The following is a 20,522-nucleotide window of genomic DNA, read 5'->3' as shown; positions in this document are numbered from 1 at the left end:
GTACTGCCTTTCTCTCATTATCTGAGAGAAAAAGATTGATGTCAATGGAAAAATGTGTACATTAAAATGTTCCATTATTTTCGCGTTCTCTGAAATCCCTTAACTCATTTAAGTCTTGTGATTTCTGAGACAACTTAAGCTGTGAACACACATCTGCACATACTTACCGATGTAAATAACTGCTCGATTTATTGCCCTGGTTGCATCCTCCAAAATCACTTAAGGAACAGACCTGCCTAAGCAGATTGCTTTTATGGTCCTCCTAATGAAATACGAGTCTTTTCAGCTCACATGCCATACCTTGAAAAAAATATATCCCTCGGAGAGCTATGAAGCTTCTTTGTTAGTTGCAGTGGGATCTTCTTGCTGACAGAAATGCCATCACTGCGGATTGCAGAGCTGGGAGAATGCTCTTCCCCATCCCCTTTCCAACATGCTCTTGCAGAACACCTCCCTCCAGGCCCTGCAGAGCAGTGCCAGCACTGCTGGCTCCTCCTCTTTCACACCATGAGCTCATTTTTTCAAAGACTTTTTGTTTTCACTTTTCCATGTCCTTTTCCTTAATTTGCAGAGGGAGGAAGCTGGCCTGGAGCTAGATCAGGAATAATTAAGGTTGCATTTATCCATATGTGCTTCTAGCAGAGCAAACATGAAATGAACTGATGGAAATCTTTGGGGGGGGGGATGGAGAGAAAGCAAGAGTCCTTTCCTGTAAGAAGCTGTTTTACAAATACCCCACAAGGCAGGCCGTGATACCAGTTGCTCCAGAGTCCTTGCCTGAGGTACATTCTCCTTTTTTGTTCATTTAAGTAAATTTATGTTCTTCCTGACTAATGCTGTCAATCTCTTTGCCCTCAAGAAATAGGCTTGTGCTCCATCTGTGCAGGCAGAGCACTTGTATTAATTGGTAAGAGCTGCTACAGTTAAACTAAAAGGGAGCTGGTGGTCATGATGGCTTCTAAAGATGCTTCCTATAGGCACACGATGACACAGCCTCTTAATGTAGAAACTCGTTCTGTTAAATCCCATAGTCTGTTTTAAAGGAGTGTCTCCCCTTTAATCACTCGTCTTGTTGACAGTTCATTATTTCCAGATTGGCACGTATCTGTCTGATGAGACTGGTTTTATTCAGACAAAACAAGTTGTTCTGTGTTGACGTAATGGACAAATTTCAAATCTTTCTTTTTCTGTAGTTTGTTATCACCCATCACTGTTTTCCCTGCCTTGGAAGTGTTCTTTAGAGCAGAAGGCACCTACCTACCTGTGCCACCAAAGTGCAGGCTGAGTCAGGGCAGAAGCTGTGTGTCATCTCTTGGCAAAACCACCCTGTAGCTGTAGCCCTGCTGGTGGATACTTGCTTCTCCAAAAAAAAAAAAGCAATATAAAGGTAAGCCAAAAATAGCCTGATCATGGGCCCAGCCTATAAACCACTGAAAACTTAACTTTGCATATTGCTGAAGTATGAATAAAGTGTGAACCTATCCAAAAAAATCCTTCGAGTATGATCAAACTGCAGCGATCACCAAGAACATTCAAGAGAGAATAACTCCAGTGTTGTTCAAGACTGTTGTCTTGGAGCTCTCCACTGGCACAGAAATACTGACACTTTCACAGTGTTTATTTTACAAACATTTATTTGATTCTTTTTCTCTACAGTTAAAGGTACTTATTAAGAAAATTCAATGGAAAATTACTAATGGAATATTTTCTTTGAAGCATAAAGCATAATGAGCTAGTGTTTTAGGTAAGTGTTAGACTTGAGAGGCTGGACTTTATTTGTTTAAATATCATTTCATTTTGTCCCCTCTAGGAAGAATTTTTGTTCCACATAATTGACCAATTTGCAAGGCAGATTTCATTTTGACAACCTTTTTTTTTTTTTTTTTTTTAATTGAAAAGTCAACCAGCAGAAGAAAACATGTTCTACTGCTATTTTTTATTCTCTCAAAGATGAGAAGACAGCACTAACGTTCTTGTTTCTGACTGCCTTCCCTTAAGTTTTTATTGGATTCTTCTGGATCCTTTACAGTAATTTGTTGAAACAGATTTTTGTCCCAAAATTGTTATTTTCTTTATTTTTAAAAGTCATTCAAGGGTGTGCATATTGGAAGGTGGGGGGGGGGGGGGAGGGCAGTAGAGGGGTGTTGAGCTTTCCAAAAAGAAAGATTCTGCCTTGCTAACAATAAAACCTTGGAAGAAACAAAATTACAAGAATCTGGGTGTTTTTTTCTTTTAAGAATCTCTTCTCTGTTATGCACTTCTTCCTCTCATCTTAATCTGTTTGTTGGTTTGTTGTGTTTTTTTTTCAGTGCGGTATCCAATACCTTTTATTAATTCAAAGATTAAATTTTCATGAGTATTTGTCATTACTTTTTAATTCACAGTGAGAAGCACTTAATCTTTATGCCTTGTTCTCCCATTAGCTGTACTGGTTATATGCAAGGCGAGACTACTGGAGTAGGCGTTTATGCTTTTTAAAAAACAAGAAGATTGTTGGCTCTTGAGTGTGAATAATTGCTTCTGTGTAACTTAGTTACTGAAAAATATTCCACGTAGCTGGGAGGATTCATCTGTTGAAAGGGAAATGTTTGACCTGCAAGCCCTCGTGATTTAACCTCCACCAGACTAGTCAATCTCATTAGTTATGTGCTGCCTTTTCTTCCAACCTATTCTGACTTTTCTTAGTGTAAAATATCCCTTCACTCATAAATTTTCAATAAGCTCATCTTCTGGTTTCGACTCCATGGGATGGTCCTTCTTGGAGCTCTTAAAATGCTGAATCAAGTGAATGACTTCCCATTTGTTTCATTCTTTTTCCTCATGTCCTGCACCTTGGTGCTGTTTATCAGCGCTGGTGTTTCATGCAGATATGGCAGTTTTTTAGTCAGTTAATTACTCCGAGTGAAACCAAGGAGTCATTTTTGGTTGTGCAACCCAGCTGCCTGAGAAAAATTCCTGCTCCCTTTTGTCAGACTACCTCTGCCCAAAAAACGGCTTCTCAACATCAGAACTGCAGTAATAAAATGTTTATTTAGCACCTTTCAGGTAGAAGGATCCAAAAGCACTTTACAATTAACTACACACATCATCACTGAAATGCATCCAAGCAGAAAATCAGCAGACAACTCACTGCATAGGTTTCAAAACGAATGGACTTTTGACCAGCTGCTTGGCCAGAAAACAAAGTAGAGGCTCTAATGACCTGTAGCAAACAGGATCCTGATTTTGGTTTGGTTTTTGAAGGTCTCATCTGAAAGACCTACATGGTAAAACGGCGTTCAATCCAATTTAGCCACCTCAGAAAACGGACGATTTGCATCAGCCCTGCCAAGATTAGAATCTGTGGTGCCAGGGAGTCTAGCCTCATCCTAACCTGACATTTAGATGACTAAAGCATCACCTCAAGGTAGAGGACATACCTCGTAGGTTCAAGTTGCAAGTATATGGTAACACAGTGCTGTTTTTTAATCCAGAATTCAGATGTTTATACATAAACATCCCACATGTACAGTATGCCTCCTTACAAGCACCAGACATTAATTTACAGTCCTGTAACTTTTCCAGCTTTTGGGGAAGGGGAAATGTGACCTTCTCAGCTTTAGTAGCTAGAAGAATCTTTCCAGGGAAATGGTAGAAGGCACTTGGCACGACTGAACAAAGCACCTGGAAATTCTCTATCGGGAACGATCCTCATTCCCTGGGAGGACAGAGATCACCTGCAGTCTTTCCAGCTGTAATGTCGACAGTTCGTAAGAAGTATATGCCAAATAAATTCTAAGCAACGTTCTTCTTTTCTACAGAAGTGTTTTCAAATGCTGGAAATGTTTTGTGAATACACAAAGCCCAGTTCCTCCCTGTTGCAACTCCACAGAAGAATTTGGGCGTAAATGTGGCTTTGTTACTCCTAAATACATCTCCTGACTGTAACATTTATTACGTTTTTCACTTCAGCAAAGAAAAATTATAAGGCTATTTTTATACAATTTGAAAGCACTTAATACAAAGTTACATGAATACACTGCATCATACAGCCTATCCGTGGAGAAAATACTGAAATACTACCATAGGGCTGTTCAATACTAGTTTTGTCTTTCAACTTTTTATCTTAATACTAGAAAATATATAAATCATTTACATGACATTATGCAAAAGAAGGCACAGCCGGTTATAGTTTACACAAGCACAATGCATAATATGCAGAAAAAGGTATTAAAAAGAAGCTTCACATCCTTATTAGATACATTGTTGCAATCCATTACAAAAAGTACTTCATCAACAACAGAAGTGTTCAACACTTGAGAGCTATGATATAAAAAAAATTATAATTCATTTAATGCAAAACAGATTTATATATATTTTTATATATAAACACTGTTTAAAAAATGCTAACATAATAAAAGTAGATTATCCATGTAATGAAAAGTGCAAACCAAAGTAATAGAGGGTTTCACAATGTCCTTCTCATGACACAGGAAAAACTAGCCCATAGGAATGAAGTGTTAAATCCACCAAAAAGTCCTTAACGCGATGAGGCATCATCAGGATTTCTGAGCGTTTGGAGAAAGCAGTACTGGAGAGGAGGCTCCGTCCAGACTGGGGAGTGGCACTGGTATGTGACCATTTAGCAGAGTTGGAAACTGTAAGAGGCCAAAAGGTAAAAAAAAAAATAAAAAAATAATAAAATTAGTCTTTATCTCAAAGCGTTCAGCCCCAAAGCACATGCATTTAGCATTAGCAACTGACTCCAGATGTTTTCAAGGCCTGTGATTTCTGTACAGTACGATGGATACCAAACGCCTGCATCAGCCATCAGGAATGTGAAGCAGAGGATGGAACCTGGATAACTTCTCAGTGTGCAGGGATGTATGAGCCTATTATTGGCTATATTTCATATCAAAGTTGACATAACAATACAGCTGTAATCACGATGGGAAAGTTAATAACAGAGAGAAATGTTTGCCATCCATTCTGCTTCCAAAAATGTTTCTTAGTCTACAGAACAGTAATTAAAATCCATGTTTTTCATCTGCCCTTCAGAGAAGTTAAGCAGAAAAGCTCTTTGCAAAAGTGAAAGTTAAGATGTAGCTTTAGGACAGAAGAAGCACAATTGTGAACACGAACCATGAGGAGAATTTCTCTCAAGCAGTTACAGTTCATGTCTGTATTCACTAAGAGGCTGTCCGCAAGCCACGCCAGACCAGATGAGGCAGAATATACTGCACTTTAGTACTAACACTTGACTTCTGACATGCTCTGCAGAGAGGATTTGCTCACTAACTAACCCATGCAGTCCTGGCATGTGCTGACAGCTCTCAGCATCTGGGCTGGGGAAGGGCCAGGCAGGAAGGTGCAGCAGGCAGGGAGGTGCAGCGGGCTTGCTGCAGCGTCAGGCGGGGATTGTGCCATCCGTAGGCGCTCGTCTGCCTCGGGGCCAACTCCATGAGGCCTCGCTCCTGGTCACTACAGCCCTGAGAGCAGAAGGGCCGAGGAGCAGCGCTCCTGACTTCAGGGACAGCCATGGCCCAGTGCTGGGCAGCAGCCAGTGGAGCCTCATAAAGCTATCAAAAAGAGGGCTGTGTGATCTCAGGTGTCTGTCGAGGCCAGGGGCTGGCTGGCACCGCTGAGATGCCGGCCACGGTGATGTTTCAGTCGCACCCTTCCCCTGCTCTCCACCCCAACGCAGCTGCCCTCATCTTCTTTCTGCTGCTTCCGTGGCCCCTGGGGCCTGGGACGTGGCTGACCCCTCACTACGGTAGAAACAAATAAAACAGCTTCTTGTGGCAGTGCTTAATTCGGGCTAACTTGCTAAAGTTCAGCCACATTTTCTTGAATTAATCAACTCCGCGCAGGTCTCTCGCTGTTCCAGTTATGTGGTAATTTCCAGCTCATGATGAAACATCCAATTAAGTTTCATTACACAACACTGTGGCTTCAAAGGGGAGGCTTTCCAGGCAGGTCAGGGCTCCAAGGTGAGTTGTGTGAAGGAGGCTGCAGTGTTCAGGGACGCTGGAAGGGGGCACGGGCGGTGGTGTTTGGGGGTTGCTTTCACCTCATAAGCACTGAAGGAGGATTTTTAGCAGTTAATAAGCATCCATGGGCTCGGTGAGGGAGCATCCATGTAGCTGTGCCCAGCAGTGCCACAACAACTCTTCCTGGCCCGTTAAGGCAGGGACCACACTCCCATAGGTGTGGTCATAGCCAGACTGTGGACGCGGATGGATCCCATCCTGGTCCTCAGACTACAAAAATACCAACGCTGAAGAGCTGCAGCCAGTGCCAGGCACGGCACTGTCACAAAAAGCAGCAGGCAACTGGAAGAAGATGACATACCGGGGCCTGCTCTCACCCCCGTGTCAGTCAGCAGGCCCAGCTGCAGCGCTGCACCGGCCTCCAGCTGCTCGCAGGATTTTGGCTCCTCTAATGCCAAGCAAATGCTCTTTCAGCTCAGGTGAAAACAAAAGCAGCTGCAGGGCTCCCGCTGGAGGCAGAAGGCTGTTTCACCCCACCTGAGCAGAGCTCTTGAGCTGAAGCCCAGCCCCAGAGGCTCCGGCAAGGTTCAGAGACTAAAAGCAGGTCTCGGCTCCGCAGCAGCCCCCTCCTGTGTTGGTGCTGGTCAGTCACAGCATTTGGGGATTTTGCTCCAAGGGTTTCCTTGCCTTCTGCAGCCACATGGCCTGCCACCAGCTTCTTGTGCTTCCTGCCAATTAGCTGATCAGCGTAACTTCTGTGAGCGAATGAATCAGCTGTTTCGTGGCAGCTGGAGCTGCTAGCACCATCCCCATGATCCCCTTCCTCAGCCTCGAACAAATGCTGCCCCTGAGCTCTGCAGCCATCACTGTTTATTTAATACCTTTCCAATTTATTGCATTGCTAGAAAACTGAGATTATTTGTTTTTGCTCCCAGTATCCACGAGAGAGGACAACGCTGCTTTTCTCCTGTTACACATGGAAAGGTAGTGCTCAGAGAGCTGAAGTAACCAGTCTGTGGACACCTGGATACCGGAGAACTGGAAACGGAGCCTTCAGGTTCAGAGTGCCCTTCCTTTAAATACAACCATGTCCTGTCTTCCTGGGAGAGAACTATCTCATTATTACAGAAGGCTGAACCTATGCCCACCTGCTGTAAGAGGCCCAAACTGATCTTGGTTTTTCCAGAGTCCTCGCTCCACTGCTCTCCTGGCCAGTCCCTGCCTGAACGGTGCTCTCTCCCCAAAGCCCTGGGGGCTCAGTTACACACTCATCCTAAGGTCCTGCATTTATTTCTGTTTCCTTCATCCAAAAAGTACGTTCCTGCTGCACTACCAACACTGCCCAGGAGGGTCTGGCTGTGCTGCCAAGGGGGTGTAAGCAAACAGGCCTCTCTTAAATATGCCCACCAACTCCTGCATTTTCTCAAACCATTTGAAAAGCTCCAGACCAATGTGAGATGTGAGATGTTCCCCTGACGTCTCTTCCACATGCATTTTCACACACGAACCCCCTGCATTAGGAAGACCTACCTGGAACAGAGTGTTTGGTCCCTGCAGCCTGGCAGGACTCAGAGGAGCAACGGGACTGAGGCTGCTCCAGAAATGAATGCTAGACAGCAGCGGGCTTGGGGTCAGCAATAATCCATTTGGGGTCTGCAAGACAAAAAAAAAACACCTCATGATGCATCCCTGCAGCATTCACAACAGCTGACGACAACTAAGAACCCAAAAACTACGAACCCAAGGGTTTTTCCAACTCTGGGATGGTGCCTTCCAATGTCACGGTGCACACCGAGAGCTGCGGATACTCTCAGCACTTCCAGAGCACAATTGGTGGAGTTAAAGGACATGCAAATCCCTGTTCAAAGTCACATAAATTATTCCGTACCCAGAGTAACTTTTATCTTCACAAAGAAGAACATGAAAGTGATGTGACAGTTCTGAACAAAGTATTTGGCATAATGAATTAATCTCCACAGTAATCTCGATGCCAATTACCAAGCTCGGTCCCATTCAGCAAGACGTTTAATGGAATTCGGGCACACACTTAGCAAGCAGGTGCGTGTGCTGGGGCAGCCTTTAAAATAGGTAGAGAGAAGACAGCAGACAAGGAGTGGCCAGCAGGTCGTGCACTCTGGTGTCTGCCAGCCACCTGCCCGGCCAGAAATGCCAGCTCTGCCTCCCACACGTGGCCAATGCAGCTGGGGTCTCGCTTCACCACCCAGCCCACCAGCTGCTGTTGCTGGGTCACTGTGAAGAGCAGCAGCAGAGCGGCAGGTAGCACAGGTTACCTCTGCTCCAGACCACGACGGGTGTTTTACTTGCAAAGCAGCACCCCAGGGATCCGCTGTGCTGCTCGAGGCCCTGTGCAGAGGCCCCGCAATACACGGTCCTGCTCTGACGTGCTCGCAGCCGAGTTCAGAGCAGGGTCAGACAATTAGGGTAACAGCGCCAGGGGAGAAGAAAGGGAGAGAAGAGGAGAAGCAAGCCTCGAGGGCCTCCCAGTGCTTCTGTCCCGAGGTATCTGGGAGCCTGGCTGCTCTCTAAGTGGCTGATTTCTCTGAGGCATCTCGAAAAAAGCAGAGGGAGAGATGCGAAGGGGAAGGGCGCTGCCATCTCCCTCGTGCTGAAGCAGGTGGAGCGTGAATACAGCACCACGCGGCAGAAACCACAGCTGTGTCCACAGCAACAAAAACGTGGTACTGCAGGGAAAGGAAAAGTCTGCTTGTCCTGGGAAACTTCTGATTGTCAGAGCACTTGTATCTGCAAGTTGTGCCAGAGCCAAGAGCCAGCCAAAGCGAGCCTCCGAATCTGTTAGTATTTCATGTGAAAAGAGCACAGTGCCTTCCGGGGGTGTTCTCAGTGTCACCATCAGTCAAGCATCAAAACCACCTGAGGAAACAAGTGTAAACCACACCACAGCACCGGCTGGCCTCGAGTTACATGTGGAAATTGGTGTATCCCTCCTTTTCTGCCCTCATGTAGCTATACCTCTGGCGCTGGATGTGAAAACCAGCAGGAAGTGCCTGCTTAAACCCTCTTTATAAACTAGCTTCCAAGCTCAGCAGCGATGCTCCCAGCTCCAGACATCTCTGCAAAAGCCTGCATGTGAGCACAGCCCTCCTTGTCGCTCCCAGCTGCCAGATAAAGACAACTAGGAGAAATTAGTTGAAATTAGAAATATAGCAGAAATTTCTTGACTGAAAGGGTTGTGTGGCGTTGGAACAGGCTGCCCAGGGAAGTGGTTGAGTCACCACCCCTGGAGGTCTTCAAGAAGGGTGTAGATGTAGAACTTAGTAGCATGGTTTAGTGGTGGAGCGAGTATGGAACAAAATCTAAACAGCTCTCGTCGAAAGCTAACCAAAAGAAAAGCTGACATTTCTCACTCAAGCATTGTGCAGAGTGTCCTGAGATCTCACTTCTCTATTCTGAATTGGTTGTGCAAATCAGGTGCTCTTCCATGGGGCTACCTCCACCTGAGGGCTTTGCTCCTGACCAGCAAAATGAGATAAATGAGAAGCTCTCTGAAGCCCTCTGAAGGAGGGCAACAGCAGCATAATTCCCTTCTGTGACTCTGAGGAGTAGTAAGTACTCTGGTTTAGAGATGAATGAGAAAACGAAGTGTTCAAAGGAACAATCACAAAATGAGGACAGAAATCACTCATCGTACTGAGTTCTGGGGTAGCAACAAATTAAAGCAAGCTTGTAATAACACGCTGTCATTGTGTCTAGTTGGCATCTGATAGGATTTGTGAAATTTGCTCCCCGCAAGCAAACTACTTACTGTGGTTACGCCACAGATCGAGGCCATACAAGCCTGTCAATGCACCTCTGTTTTGGTTTGCCACACTCCTGTTCTTCCTGCTGTGCACAGTAGCACTGGGAGGTTTGGCGGTGCACACAAATGGCAGGCAGCAGCCCACAGATCCCTCTTCCTTCGTGGCACAGCCCTGTATCTTGGTGGCCTGCAGGTGTGTGAACTGCCCCACAACCAGCTCGGGCTGGAGAAGCTGTGCTGGCCGAGCGTGCTGGTCGCTGCTCTGCCTCCTGCGGGGAGGGCATCACGCTGTGCGGGTGCACTGGGTGCCCCAGGACACAGCCATGAGGCCACACGACACCACTCAGAATAGCGAAGAGGTGAACACACCAGATCACTCACTCTCTGTTATGTGATTTTCCTCTTGCCCTCTAAATTACTAGATTTCTTCCACAGGCTTGCTTGCAAATGAGAACTCATTGACATTACCACAAATAAATGATTAATGGACAGCTATTTTATAAGAACAGGATAACCTACCAGGTATTCAGTAGGTCTGTACTGAACGGCAGCTCTGGCAAGTATTCTGTGGACCTGTAAAACTTTGGAAATCAAAACTGGCTTAAGAGCCTGTCTTAGAAACCAATTAATTTGTTCCCTATTTGAAACCTAATGAAAATGCCACACTTTTTGAATGGATACAACAGCCAACAGAGAAATCTAACCAGGCACCCCACAGCACGCACGCTCAGTTTCTGAGCTACAAAACCCCTATGTTGTGTTTTTCTTCCTGGCTTTTTTTTCTGCTTGTTTTGCAGACCTGGAGGCTGATTTCCCTTTATAAGAGATTTGCTCGTGTTAGCGGCTGCCCATCTCGGCATCCCCCAGGCACCCTGTGGTGCTGCTCTCCATGCTCATGCTCACCCCGGGAGCGCGGTGCTGTGAGGAACCCGTTCTCCACGCACCACTCAGACCTGGGCTGTGTCTTCCTCTACCCCACGTGCTGCCAGATGACAACAAGCTCCTAGCACTACTGGCCTTGGCCAAACTGAGGGAGAGCTGGCTAAGGCAAGAGCACCCGAGGCTGGCAGGGCTTACCTGTGCAGTAAAGAAAGCTGGAGTCAGGGATCCCGAAGGAAGCGCGGGGCTGTTGAGGGCAATGGAACCGATATCGGTGCTGGATAGGACCATAGGTGGGGCTGAGATTTCCAAGCCTTTGGGTTTCTTAGCCTTTGGGGGAAGAGATGGCGATTTTGCCTTGGAGCCTGAGGAGAGGTTCAGCGGCTCAAGGGAATCTGAGTCGTGGCAACTGGACTCAAGGAAGAGGCTCCTGTGCTCCGCAGGGAGGGGCGAGGTGGGAGACAGGGACGGCGACCTGGAGGAAGATGACGATGGAGATGAAATGCTGGCACTGTTTGGTAGCATTAAGGAAGAGATTTTGGCTGATACAGGCGAGTTGAGAAAAGCAGAGGCAGCTGCTGTTTCAGAGGTGGAAGGCAATGACACCATGGGCCTCATAACTTGTTTGTCTGTTTTGTTTGTCACAAATCTTATGACAGTCCGCACTTCTTCGACCGGTGTGTTCCCTTCTGACTTCTCCTCCAGTTTTTCTGTTTTGATTGGCTTGTAAGTGTCTGGCTGGTTCTGCAGAGAGTTGATGGTGAACGAGGAGTAGAGGCCAGAGTGGATGTACTCGTTGCGGCTTGTGCTCTTCAGTGCCGACAAGCTGTGCTTGTGCGCCTCCCTGCCCTCGGCGGCCATCTTACAGTCGCTGTCCTGCAGCAAAAGGCTCTCCCTGCTGATTTCCACGGCATGTGGATCCATCTTTAAAATCTCAGGGAACGAGACAAACTTGTACACGAACTTTTGTCCGATCACCTTCTTGATGATGTTCTGCAAGTACAAAAGCAGACGCTAGGAAGATCAGTATCTTGGGGTCAGCAAACACGAAGGGTCTCACAAGGGCAGGGGAGCACTGTGACCGCCTCAGGCTGAGCAGGGCCCCTCGACCCATCCCCATGCTCCTGCTCAGCTACGGAGGCCATTTCCTCCAGACAAGGCCCCACCATCAGGTGACAAAGAGCTGCTGGGGCCTGGCTTCCTCCCGCTTCATCTGGGGCACCCTGGGAACGATTTCTATACAGTACAAACAGTTTTGCCACCTTGCAGGCTCAAGCCACAGCCATTTGATTTCACCACAGAGGCAAACGCCTTCATTTGTGCTTCCCAAAACCCAGACCCATTGCTCGGGAGTATGAAACCCTCTCCTGAAACATCTGCAAAGGACAAAGCAAGCACAGCCTGCCTGCTCTGGTCCATAGCCCTCCCTTCCTGCCCACGTGCAGGACTGACGTGCACCGACGGTGACTGCATTTCTTTCAGCAGTCCTGAGATACATCCATGACAAATGCAATCGCTTGTGTCCTGACGTATCCCCTCTGCTAGCTCCAGGCCTCCATCAGTCTAGACTGGCTACTGATACTGCAGAAAAACAAGGAGCGCTATTTCCTGAGGTTTCAGGAGCGACTGTGATTCTCTCTTCTTGAAGCCCCTGCTGCAGAGCTTCTCCGGGAGCGTCCTCTTAAAAACCCATTCCAAGACTTGACCCCCTTGTGGGGCACACACCTGCTGTACCTCCCCATAGTACTCTGCAAACAGACACGTGCTGTCCCGTACGTTAGGGCATGTAAATATTTACATAATTCCTAACAATCTATTTTTTTACATTCAGCGAGAGATTCTGAGACCAGTAGAGAAAGTATGTATTGATTGAAAAAGAAAAAAGAGAAAATGGAAGGGGAAGGGGAAGGGGAAGGGAGAAGGAGAAGGGGAAGGGGAAGGGGAAGGGGAAGGGGAAGGGGAAGGGGAAGGGGAAGGGGAAGGGGAAGGGGAAGGGGAAGGGGAAGGGGAAGGGGAAGGGGAAGGGGAAGGGGAAGGGGAAGGGGAAGGGGAAGGGGAAGGGGAAGGGGAAGGGGAGGGGGAGGGGGAGGGGGAAGGGGAGGGGGAAGGGGAAGGGGAAGGGGAAGGAAGGAATACATCCTACCTATTTATATATGGACAAGTTCTAGTTCTGGGTGTTCACAGTGCCTGAGGTACATCTTTTTTTTTTTTTTTTTTTTTTTTTGTCACAAAATGAAGGCTGATTACGAGGAAGAATCTGCAGTTCTGTATCAGATTGTCTTCTGTCTTTCAACTGAACTACTCCACCCCATAATTGTTCTGTCTAAGCATGCTGGCACTTCATTCAGACACCTTCCTGAATACAAAATGAATCCCACAGCGAGCCCTGGGATGTAGCTTTTCTCCCTAGGCCAGGAGCTGCAGCATAGCGAAAGCTGCTGCCCAAGCTTACAAGTGGAATCTGCAGCAGGGAGAAGTGAACTTGGTGAGCTCAGGGTAAAGGCACAAAACTGCCCTCTTCCAAGCTGAGCTGTACTCACATCTGCCCACCCAGGTGATCCTGCCATGCACTCCAACATTTCAGGACACATATTTAGCCCACAGAATCTAATTTTGCATGAGCTTTAATTCCCATAGCTTTGGCCTTGACCTAGATTTTTTTGGGGGGTGCTAATTAGGTGAAACATTAGATGGACACACATTTTCTGTGTGGTTTCATTTACGAACTCAATTTTATATTTTTCTCTATAAACACAAAACCTTCAAATCATTCACATATGAGAAGAAACATCCTAGCTGGATTTTTTTTTTTCTTTTAATATATACACTTTAACTTAAAATAATCCCATCCCTTGGAGTCATTGTTCCATCAAGCACAGGCAACTGAGATTCTACTTGGAAAATGCTGGCTCCTAAAAGGACAGGATTAAATATATCGAAGGGTGCAACTGGTGCAGGCTTCAAACAGGGGCGCATTGCTATAAAAAGCAATGGAATGGGCTGGTGAGTTTATACTTCCTCTGTTGTTATTAAATATAGTTATATTTTCAGAAGGTCTCTTGGTGCGGCTCCTCTGTCTCCATACACCTGCGGCGAGCCCACTTAATGGTGGCTGCAGATGAAAAGGATTCAAGTGCAAACCCCTCGAGCATTTTGCAGGTTTCTCTTAAATGTGGAGCCCGAGGAAATCTCCAACATGTAAGAGAAAATAAAGATGCAAATTAATTAACTGCCTCTGAAATGCTGCTGTCATTTTGAAATTTTTTTGACAAATAATTGAAGTGAAGGTAAAAAGCAGCTTATTTTTACCATCACCTCCGTGATCTGTCAGAAACACTCTGAGCTGCAGAAGATGGTTCACACCAGGGAGGACAGTGATGGGCATCATGACAAATGGGATTTTTCCACCTTTGGGTTAAAAAGGCAATGAAGGTTTCCTTACATTAAGGACTGCTTTTGCAGGGAGACTAGACCACTTCGTAGCAGGACAATAGGCGTATGTGCTTCTTTAGCCCTTTTTTGCTGTTGTCTGGATTTTCTAAGGACATCACCCATGAGCAGGCTGGCAGTGAGTGCCGGGGCTGCTGGCCAGGGCTGTGGGATACTCCAGGACTGCTGCTGGGGACGGCGACTGCCAGGCCAGTGCAGCTGCTGGGGAGGAGAACTGGTGGCTTAAAAACTTCTTAAGATCACCCTCTGACTCTGGAAGAGGGCAGGGGCTGGGAATTCCCCTCTCCTGTGTGCATCTTGACGGGTTTAATCCCTTGCTCCCTTTACGCTTCCCCTCCTCTGTCCCAGCCTGTGAAATGGTGACCACAGCAAAGGTGGCCGTCCTCCATCGTGCTGCGCTCTGAAGGCTGCCACTGCCGGCTGGGCACGTCGCTGCCTGGCTCCAGCCCACCAGCATGCCAGGGGGCTGGGGCCCAGGCTATGGTGTGGCCAAGGGGGGGGGTTGTGATGACTGTGCATGCACTACTTTTGGAATACACTTTTTGCCAATATACACGTGAACTGTTTGTCCATCTCAACAGAGCATGACCTCTGGATTTCCTTTTTTTGTTTTTCTTTTTCCCCATTTTTCTGTGTATCAGTGCAATCCGGGCTCCAGTTCCTCTATCATATTATTGTGTTTTTATTTTCATCAGCTCTCCGACTCCCTGTTCAAGTCACTTAGAGTTAAAGCATAACTATGCTACCAGTGCAATGCACGGATTTTAGTGGCTTCACTCAAACCTGTTAGCCCACAAGTTTGCTGGCTGCAGGAATTTCTAGGAGCATGAGCTGTAACTGGGACTCAGTTCCCAGTTGAACTTCAGACTGACAAGGGGTCCCAGGGCAGGAAGACAGATTGGGGCACTTTCTCCTCCTCCCAGGAACTGAGTCAGGGTGCCTGAGATCTCAAAATCTGTGTCAGAACGGGATGAACTTGTCCCTAGGTGCTAAAAGGACTCTGCTTGGGAAAGAAGGGCCAGAGCTGCTGCACCTAACTCACATTTGGATGTGTCACAAGTTCCCTGGCTCTGAGAGTTGCAGGGATGCAACATCGTGGGGATATTTAGGCTATGAAGTCTTCCCTCTGTCTTCCATATGATTAAGATTCTACCAGAACTTGTGGGTGGAATAATTGCCTCCTCTTTCTGAATGGCAAAATTACCATGAACAGCACAAAAACAAGGCAGGAAGCTAGGAAATATTCACACTCCCATGCCTGAAGTACGTAAGCTGGCAGGAGGTAGCTGTGGCTGCAACACTCCAAAAAATGGGGCACATGTCCACGTCAGCGTGTGCAGGCAGGCAGGCTCTTATCATACTTCATGCCCTTACACTTATTATACTGTGTGTGCATAAGCCAGATGCTTTTTTGTGATTTTTGATGGAGGCACAGGTGAAAGCTGACCGCGCACCTGCACTGACCTTCGCGAGTGCACGGCTCTCACAAGCTGGGTGTCAGTCTGTCCTCACCCCACCTGGAAGGCAAAGAGCACGCTCCTGCCTCGCAGCTTTGGGCAGGCTCTCTGCTCTCTCCGCAGTTCACTAGGCTTCCCTTTCCTCTCACAGCAAACAAGAACTAGTTGTCATTCCTTCTGGGGGTTTCTTTGGTTTCCTCCTCTACCCATCACCTCCTACTCCATATCAAACTCCTTACTCCCTTCTTTCCCTGAGGACAGCACCCATGAACCACTTTTATGTCACTTTACACAAGCACTTTTTTGACTTCCACCTATTGCTCTCAAAAGAAGCTCTTTTCAGTTCTCCATAAAGCTATTTTCTAAAGATCCTTCAAGTATTTCCTCAGAATACCTCTTACCTGTACCACTGCAAAACGCATAGCTGGCACGCTAGCGCCGTCATACTGCTTGCATCACTGCAACCTTCTGTTTTTCCCTGAGCTAACTCAAGGGAAGTCCTTCGCAAAAGTAAAATAATAATTTCTGCTACCTCTTTATATCCTGAAGTTTTGCAAGCAGACCAAGCAAGAGACCCTCTTCCTGAGACAATTCTTTCATGCTGCCACCCACACTTGGGCATTAATAATTGGAGTTAGTGACCCGGCTATGGGCTCTGACCTGTTGTGACAGGGAGGGAGGGGAAGGCCACGGGCACCTCAGAAGCCTGAGCACCTGAGAAGCTCTGTGCCTTCTGCTGCACTGAGCATAAACAAGAAGCCCTATTATTTATGTACTATATATCATGCTGCCAGCCCATCTAAATAAGAGGGTAGCCATTAACCGAAGTTAAAATGATTTATTCTGTCTTTAGAAGACAGATTGAATAGCAGTCATTGAATAAAGCCTAGGGCCACAGCCTGTTCAGAGAGGATGCAAAAATATTGAATTGTTGTGCTTGTCACAGCGATATATGACTGTGTAATTAAAGATGCAGCATAACTCATGCAAACATTGAAGTTACGCAGAGAACTATGACTTTGGTATTTCTTAACTTTCCTAATTTTTGAAGACTTGACTTCCACAACTGTAACATCCTACTAATGGGGCTATCTGCAGGCAATTCCCTGCATTTGTCCCTCTTCCCTAAAAAAAAAAAAAAAAAAAAAAAAAAAAGGAACAAAAAACAAAAACCACACACCTTGTGGGGAAAACTCATTTGCTTCTCTCTTGTAATGTTATCTTGTAATATTCATGGGGACCTTTACCTGTCCTGAAACCTCCAGAGACTTCAAAAGGTATCTATCATTTGGTTATCAAAATAACAGAGTACCTGGGCAACTTTACCCATAAGAAAGGCACTAATACGACTTAAAAAGCTATTTTGGTTTTGCACACCAAGAAAAAGAGCTCTGCACGAGCATATATGTGAAGGGTTTCCTTGCCTGGAAGCATTACAAGAGGATTCTGCCTGTCCCCAGTGTGTGTTATGACGGACATGCTGCTCAAGCTGTAGGTAGAGATGGTGCAGGAAGCCTTCCTTTCCTTAGTGTTATTTGCCATCTGTGCCATCGCTTTGTTAAGGCAACCAAGGAAATACATTAAATAAAAAGGGGGGAGGGGAACTTGGGTAACAAATGAAGAGGGAAACGGATACCTAAAGTGACCAAAAACGCAGCAGCAAATTACAAGTGAGACATGCCACAAAGCTCCTTTCCTGGAGTGCTTTGTGTGTGAATTTAACATAAAACCAGCCATCAGCCTCAACGGCACATCATGCTTGCTTTCAAAGCCAAGCTGAGGAACTTGTCCTAATTGTGTTATTTTTCTCCAGCACTGGAATTAATTTGCTTTTAACTCAAGATGAATCAGATGATGAATTTTAACAAGGCAGCGTTCCCCCCGAGCAAAATGGCAGTGCTTATAAACCTCCATTTATCCACTGATCAGTTTTTATTTCTCCACAGTGATTTCAAAGAAAAACCATGGAGCTCAGTGTCAGCTGCATGCAGCAGCAGAGGGCAGCCCAAGAAAGACAGGCCCATCCCGTGGGCCACCATCACCACTAAAAGATCACTGTTTTTCCCTCAAACTCACGTGCTGCCAGATCATCTGGGTTATAGGTAGGGAAGTCTTGGTAGATACAAGGCCACAACCCAAACGTGGTGCTGTCCAACAGTTCTGCCACTTTCCTTTCCTGCAGCCGCTCCTGACTGCAGCGCAATGCTCATCCCATTTGCCCCAGCACATCGGGCTGCCAACACATCCATCACTGCCAGCAGCGTGGGAGGTGACAAGGATCTCAGAAGGCTCCTTAAGGCTACCTCAGAGTCCAGACTGCTCGTGGGCTGTCCCGCAGATCAGTGAACAGCCCAGCGGAGAGGAGTGCAGAAGTCCAAGACAGGCTCTTTCACTTCACCATCCCTTCCCCTTTTGTTTTGCAGAAAGGAAAGGAAAATGACAGAGGCTTTCTTCCCCTCCTCAACTTCCTCCCCTTCTGTGCTCTGCAGCATAAACTGAATCAAATGCAGAGGATTTGATTCAACAAGACTGAATCCACTGCTGAGCACTCCCTGACAGCCTAACAGGATTCATAACTTGCTGGTTTATGCCACTATCTCTCACACTTTGAAACCTGCAGCAGGCTCCCTGTCCTTCTGTACCCTCGTAATAATCCACCTTTCCGCACTGCCTGTGAACCAGTGGGACACAACATGCCAAACCCATGCAGAAAGAGGAGTTGCTCCTTCCTCTTAAATAGCACCAGGCACATTTTTGGGTTGGGGTTCAAGCCCAGACCACAATACATGGGAAAGGAAGAGCTTCTCCTCCTTTCCACCCAGGAGCCCTGGCATCCATTGGGCTGCAGAACTCCTGGAAAAATGGCCAAAATCCTTGTGCCACACCTAGGTAAAATCAGCAGATGGAGGAGAGCACAGATGTAAGAACAGTGAGCAGTCACCACACCCAGGTGAAGAGACTGTACAGCCACTCCTCCGGCAGGTGCTGCACGCGTGGAGACAAAGGAGGTGACAAAGGTGTGTGTCTGTGATGCAGGTGGTGGTGGGCAAGCAGCTGAAATCAGTACAAAGCTAAAAAAAAAAAAAAAAGGTTAGGGACAAAAGAAGAAAGCAAGGCTCAAGTAAAGAGCCATCACATTCCTTTGATTTGAAGAGATCAGAGAGAGCTCAGAGGACAAGCGCTACACTCTATTGTCCCTTATTTTCAAGCAATGTCTGATCAGTCACTAACTGTGTATTTGGGCTTTGTCTGGGTGTGCTGTTCATTCACCAGCAGGCTCTCTGTCCCCACTGATCCCAATCAAGTTTATAATCAGAGGGGTTGGAGTCATATAAAGAAGTGGATTTCCCCATGCTGAGCAGAAGCTTTTTAGCACTTTGTGAAGAGGAATTCATCATCCCAACTGCCTGGAACAGCCACTGCAGTGTCCTCTCTGAATACCTTTGTGCCTTCTCAGTTAGGCCACCTTTGAAAGATGTTAAGTGAAAAAAGCTGACTTACAGCAGACAAAATACTAAAAACATTTTATTGCAAAACTTAAGAGCTCTAAATCTGCAATGCAAATTCTTAACAGTTTCATACAGTGTTTTTCCAAATTTCACTGCAAGGAACAAAAATGTTGCTCAGAAAATTGTGCAAAGTTAATTTGCAATCGACATGGTTTTTGGTTGCTGTATTGGACTTACTGCACAGCACTTAGTCCCACTGCACACTTTGAGAATTAGTGCACTAAAATAATACATGACAACAATACTTTGAGCTCAGTTCTGAGCCTGAAACTGAAAAAGGTGAATATGCAGATATTTTAGCAGCTCAGAAGTTGTGTTCTGCAATTTTTTCCTTCTAGTTTCTTGTCATCTCTGAGAGATTTCCTTCAATCATCTTTCTGTTGTTGCAATCTAACGTAAATTCTGCTTACTTCCTACTCTCATATTTGTATTCTTTATTATACTGTTGCCACTTTAGTTCATGCTAGACTAAACGTCAAAGTGAAAGATGGTTTCATGAGAGTGATCCTGTGAACTCCCACAGTACTCCATAAATTTGATTTTCAGAGGTGCCAGCCACCAGTACCCCCTACTGACTCCTCCTAGATTATGGGCATGGGCATGTTCTCTGGAAATCTGAAGCAAACTGATTGATCTAAATACTTTCAGATTATTATGTTCAAGATATTTCAGATTTCGGCTTTAAAAAGAGGTTGAAAACAGAGCTCTAACAGGCAACACTGCGCTAAGTGTATGCCTGTGCTACCTATCTGTAACCAACTTCTGAGAGGAGAAAATGACCACAGCTCGCCAGTTACAAGGTTGCTGCCTAAATTGTGCTTGCTCCTTGGGTCAAATTACTTCTATCAAACCTCAACAGATGTATCCATGGCCACTTTTGTCAACATGAAGGAGGGGCAAAATTCAATAGGTTTTGCAAGGGGAGATAAATCAGACAAAGAAACCCAGCCTAAAGCACACACTCCATTATTTTGTCTTGAGATATCCTGAAGATAAATTCACAAGTGGGAGTAAATTTAACATTCTACTGCAAATATAATCTTCACCCAAAGTGAGCTCAGCATGAAACTGCTACCTTGACAAATACACCCAAAAATACCCTGCTGACCCCCATCGTCTGACCAGTTGCTTGTCTTTCTGCTTGCTACTCTTATTCTGCTCTTTCGTCCAGTTAAACGTCAGATCAGTGCTCACTCACATATGCTGCTGCTAATTAAGTGATAGCAGCATATAAACTAGGCTACTGTTGAAGCTAACACATGTTTTGTCCTAAAATGATACGGTGGAAAACTTCCCAACCCTAGAAACACTGAGCATAACAAATGAAGAGTTACAGTGAGATTCTTGTGAGGTAATGCTGCACTGTCGGAATAATTCTAGAAGTGTTTCAATGTTGTATTTCCAGCTAAAAAATATTAAGATCCAGTACAACTGTAAAAAAGGTCTACTGGAAAGCTCAGGAAAGATTACCTAAAACATG

The 20,522-nt window shown here is 46.0% G+C and overlaps 1 protein-coding gene across 1 annotated transcript in view; it reads right to left on the bottom strand.

Annotated features, from left to right (window-relative positions):
* Positions 1 to 3,011: 3,011 nt before the first annotated feature.
* Positions 3,012 to 20,522, bottom strand: part of ELK3 (ETS transcription factor ELK3) — a 34,859-nt gene continuing 17,348 nt past the window's right edge. Inside the window, exons 3-5 of the mRNA XM_082771191.1 lie at positions 10,825 to 11,619; positions 7,500 to 7,622; positions 3,012 to 4,637 (exon numbers count right to left, since the gene is read on the bottom strand). Of these exons, the coding sequence (XP_082627317.1) occupies positions 4,539 to 4,637; positions 7,500 to 7,622; positions 10,825 to 11,619 (1,017 nt within the window). The 3' untranslated portion in view covers positions 3,012 to 4,538. The remainder of the gene's footprint in view (positions 4,638 to 7,499; positions 7,623 to 10,824; positions 11,620 to 20,522) is intronic.

Source organism: Aythya marila, assembly GCF_965140915.1.
Source record: "Aythya marila genome assembly, chromosome: 1".
In the NCBI taxonomy this organism is placed as follows: domain Eukaryota; kingdom Metazoa; phylum Chordata; class Aves; order Anseriformes; family Anatidae; genus Aythya; species Aythya marila.
This window is presented reverse-complemented; position numbering and strand designations above follow the sequence as displayed.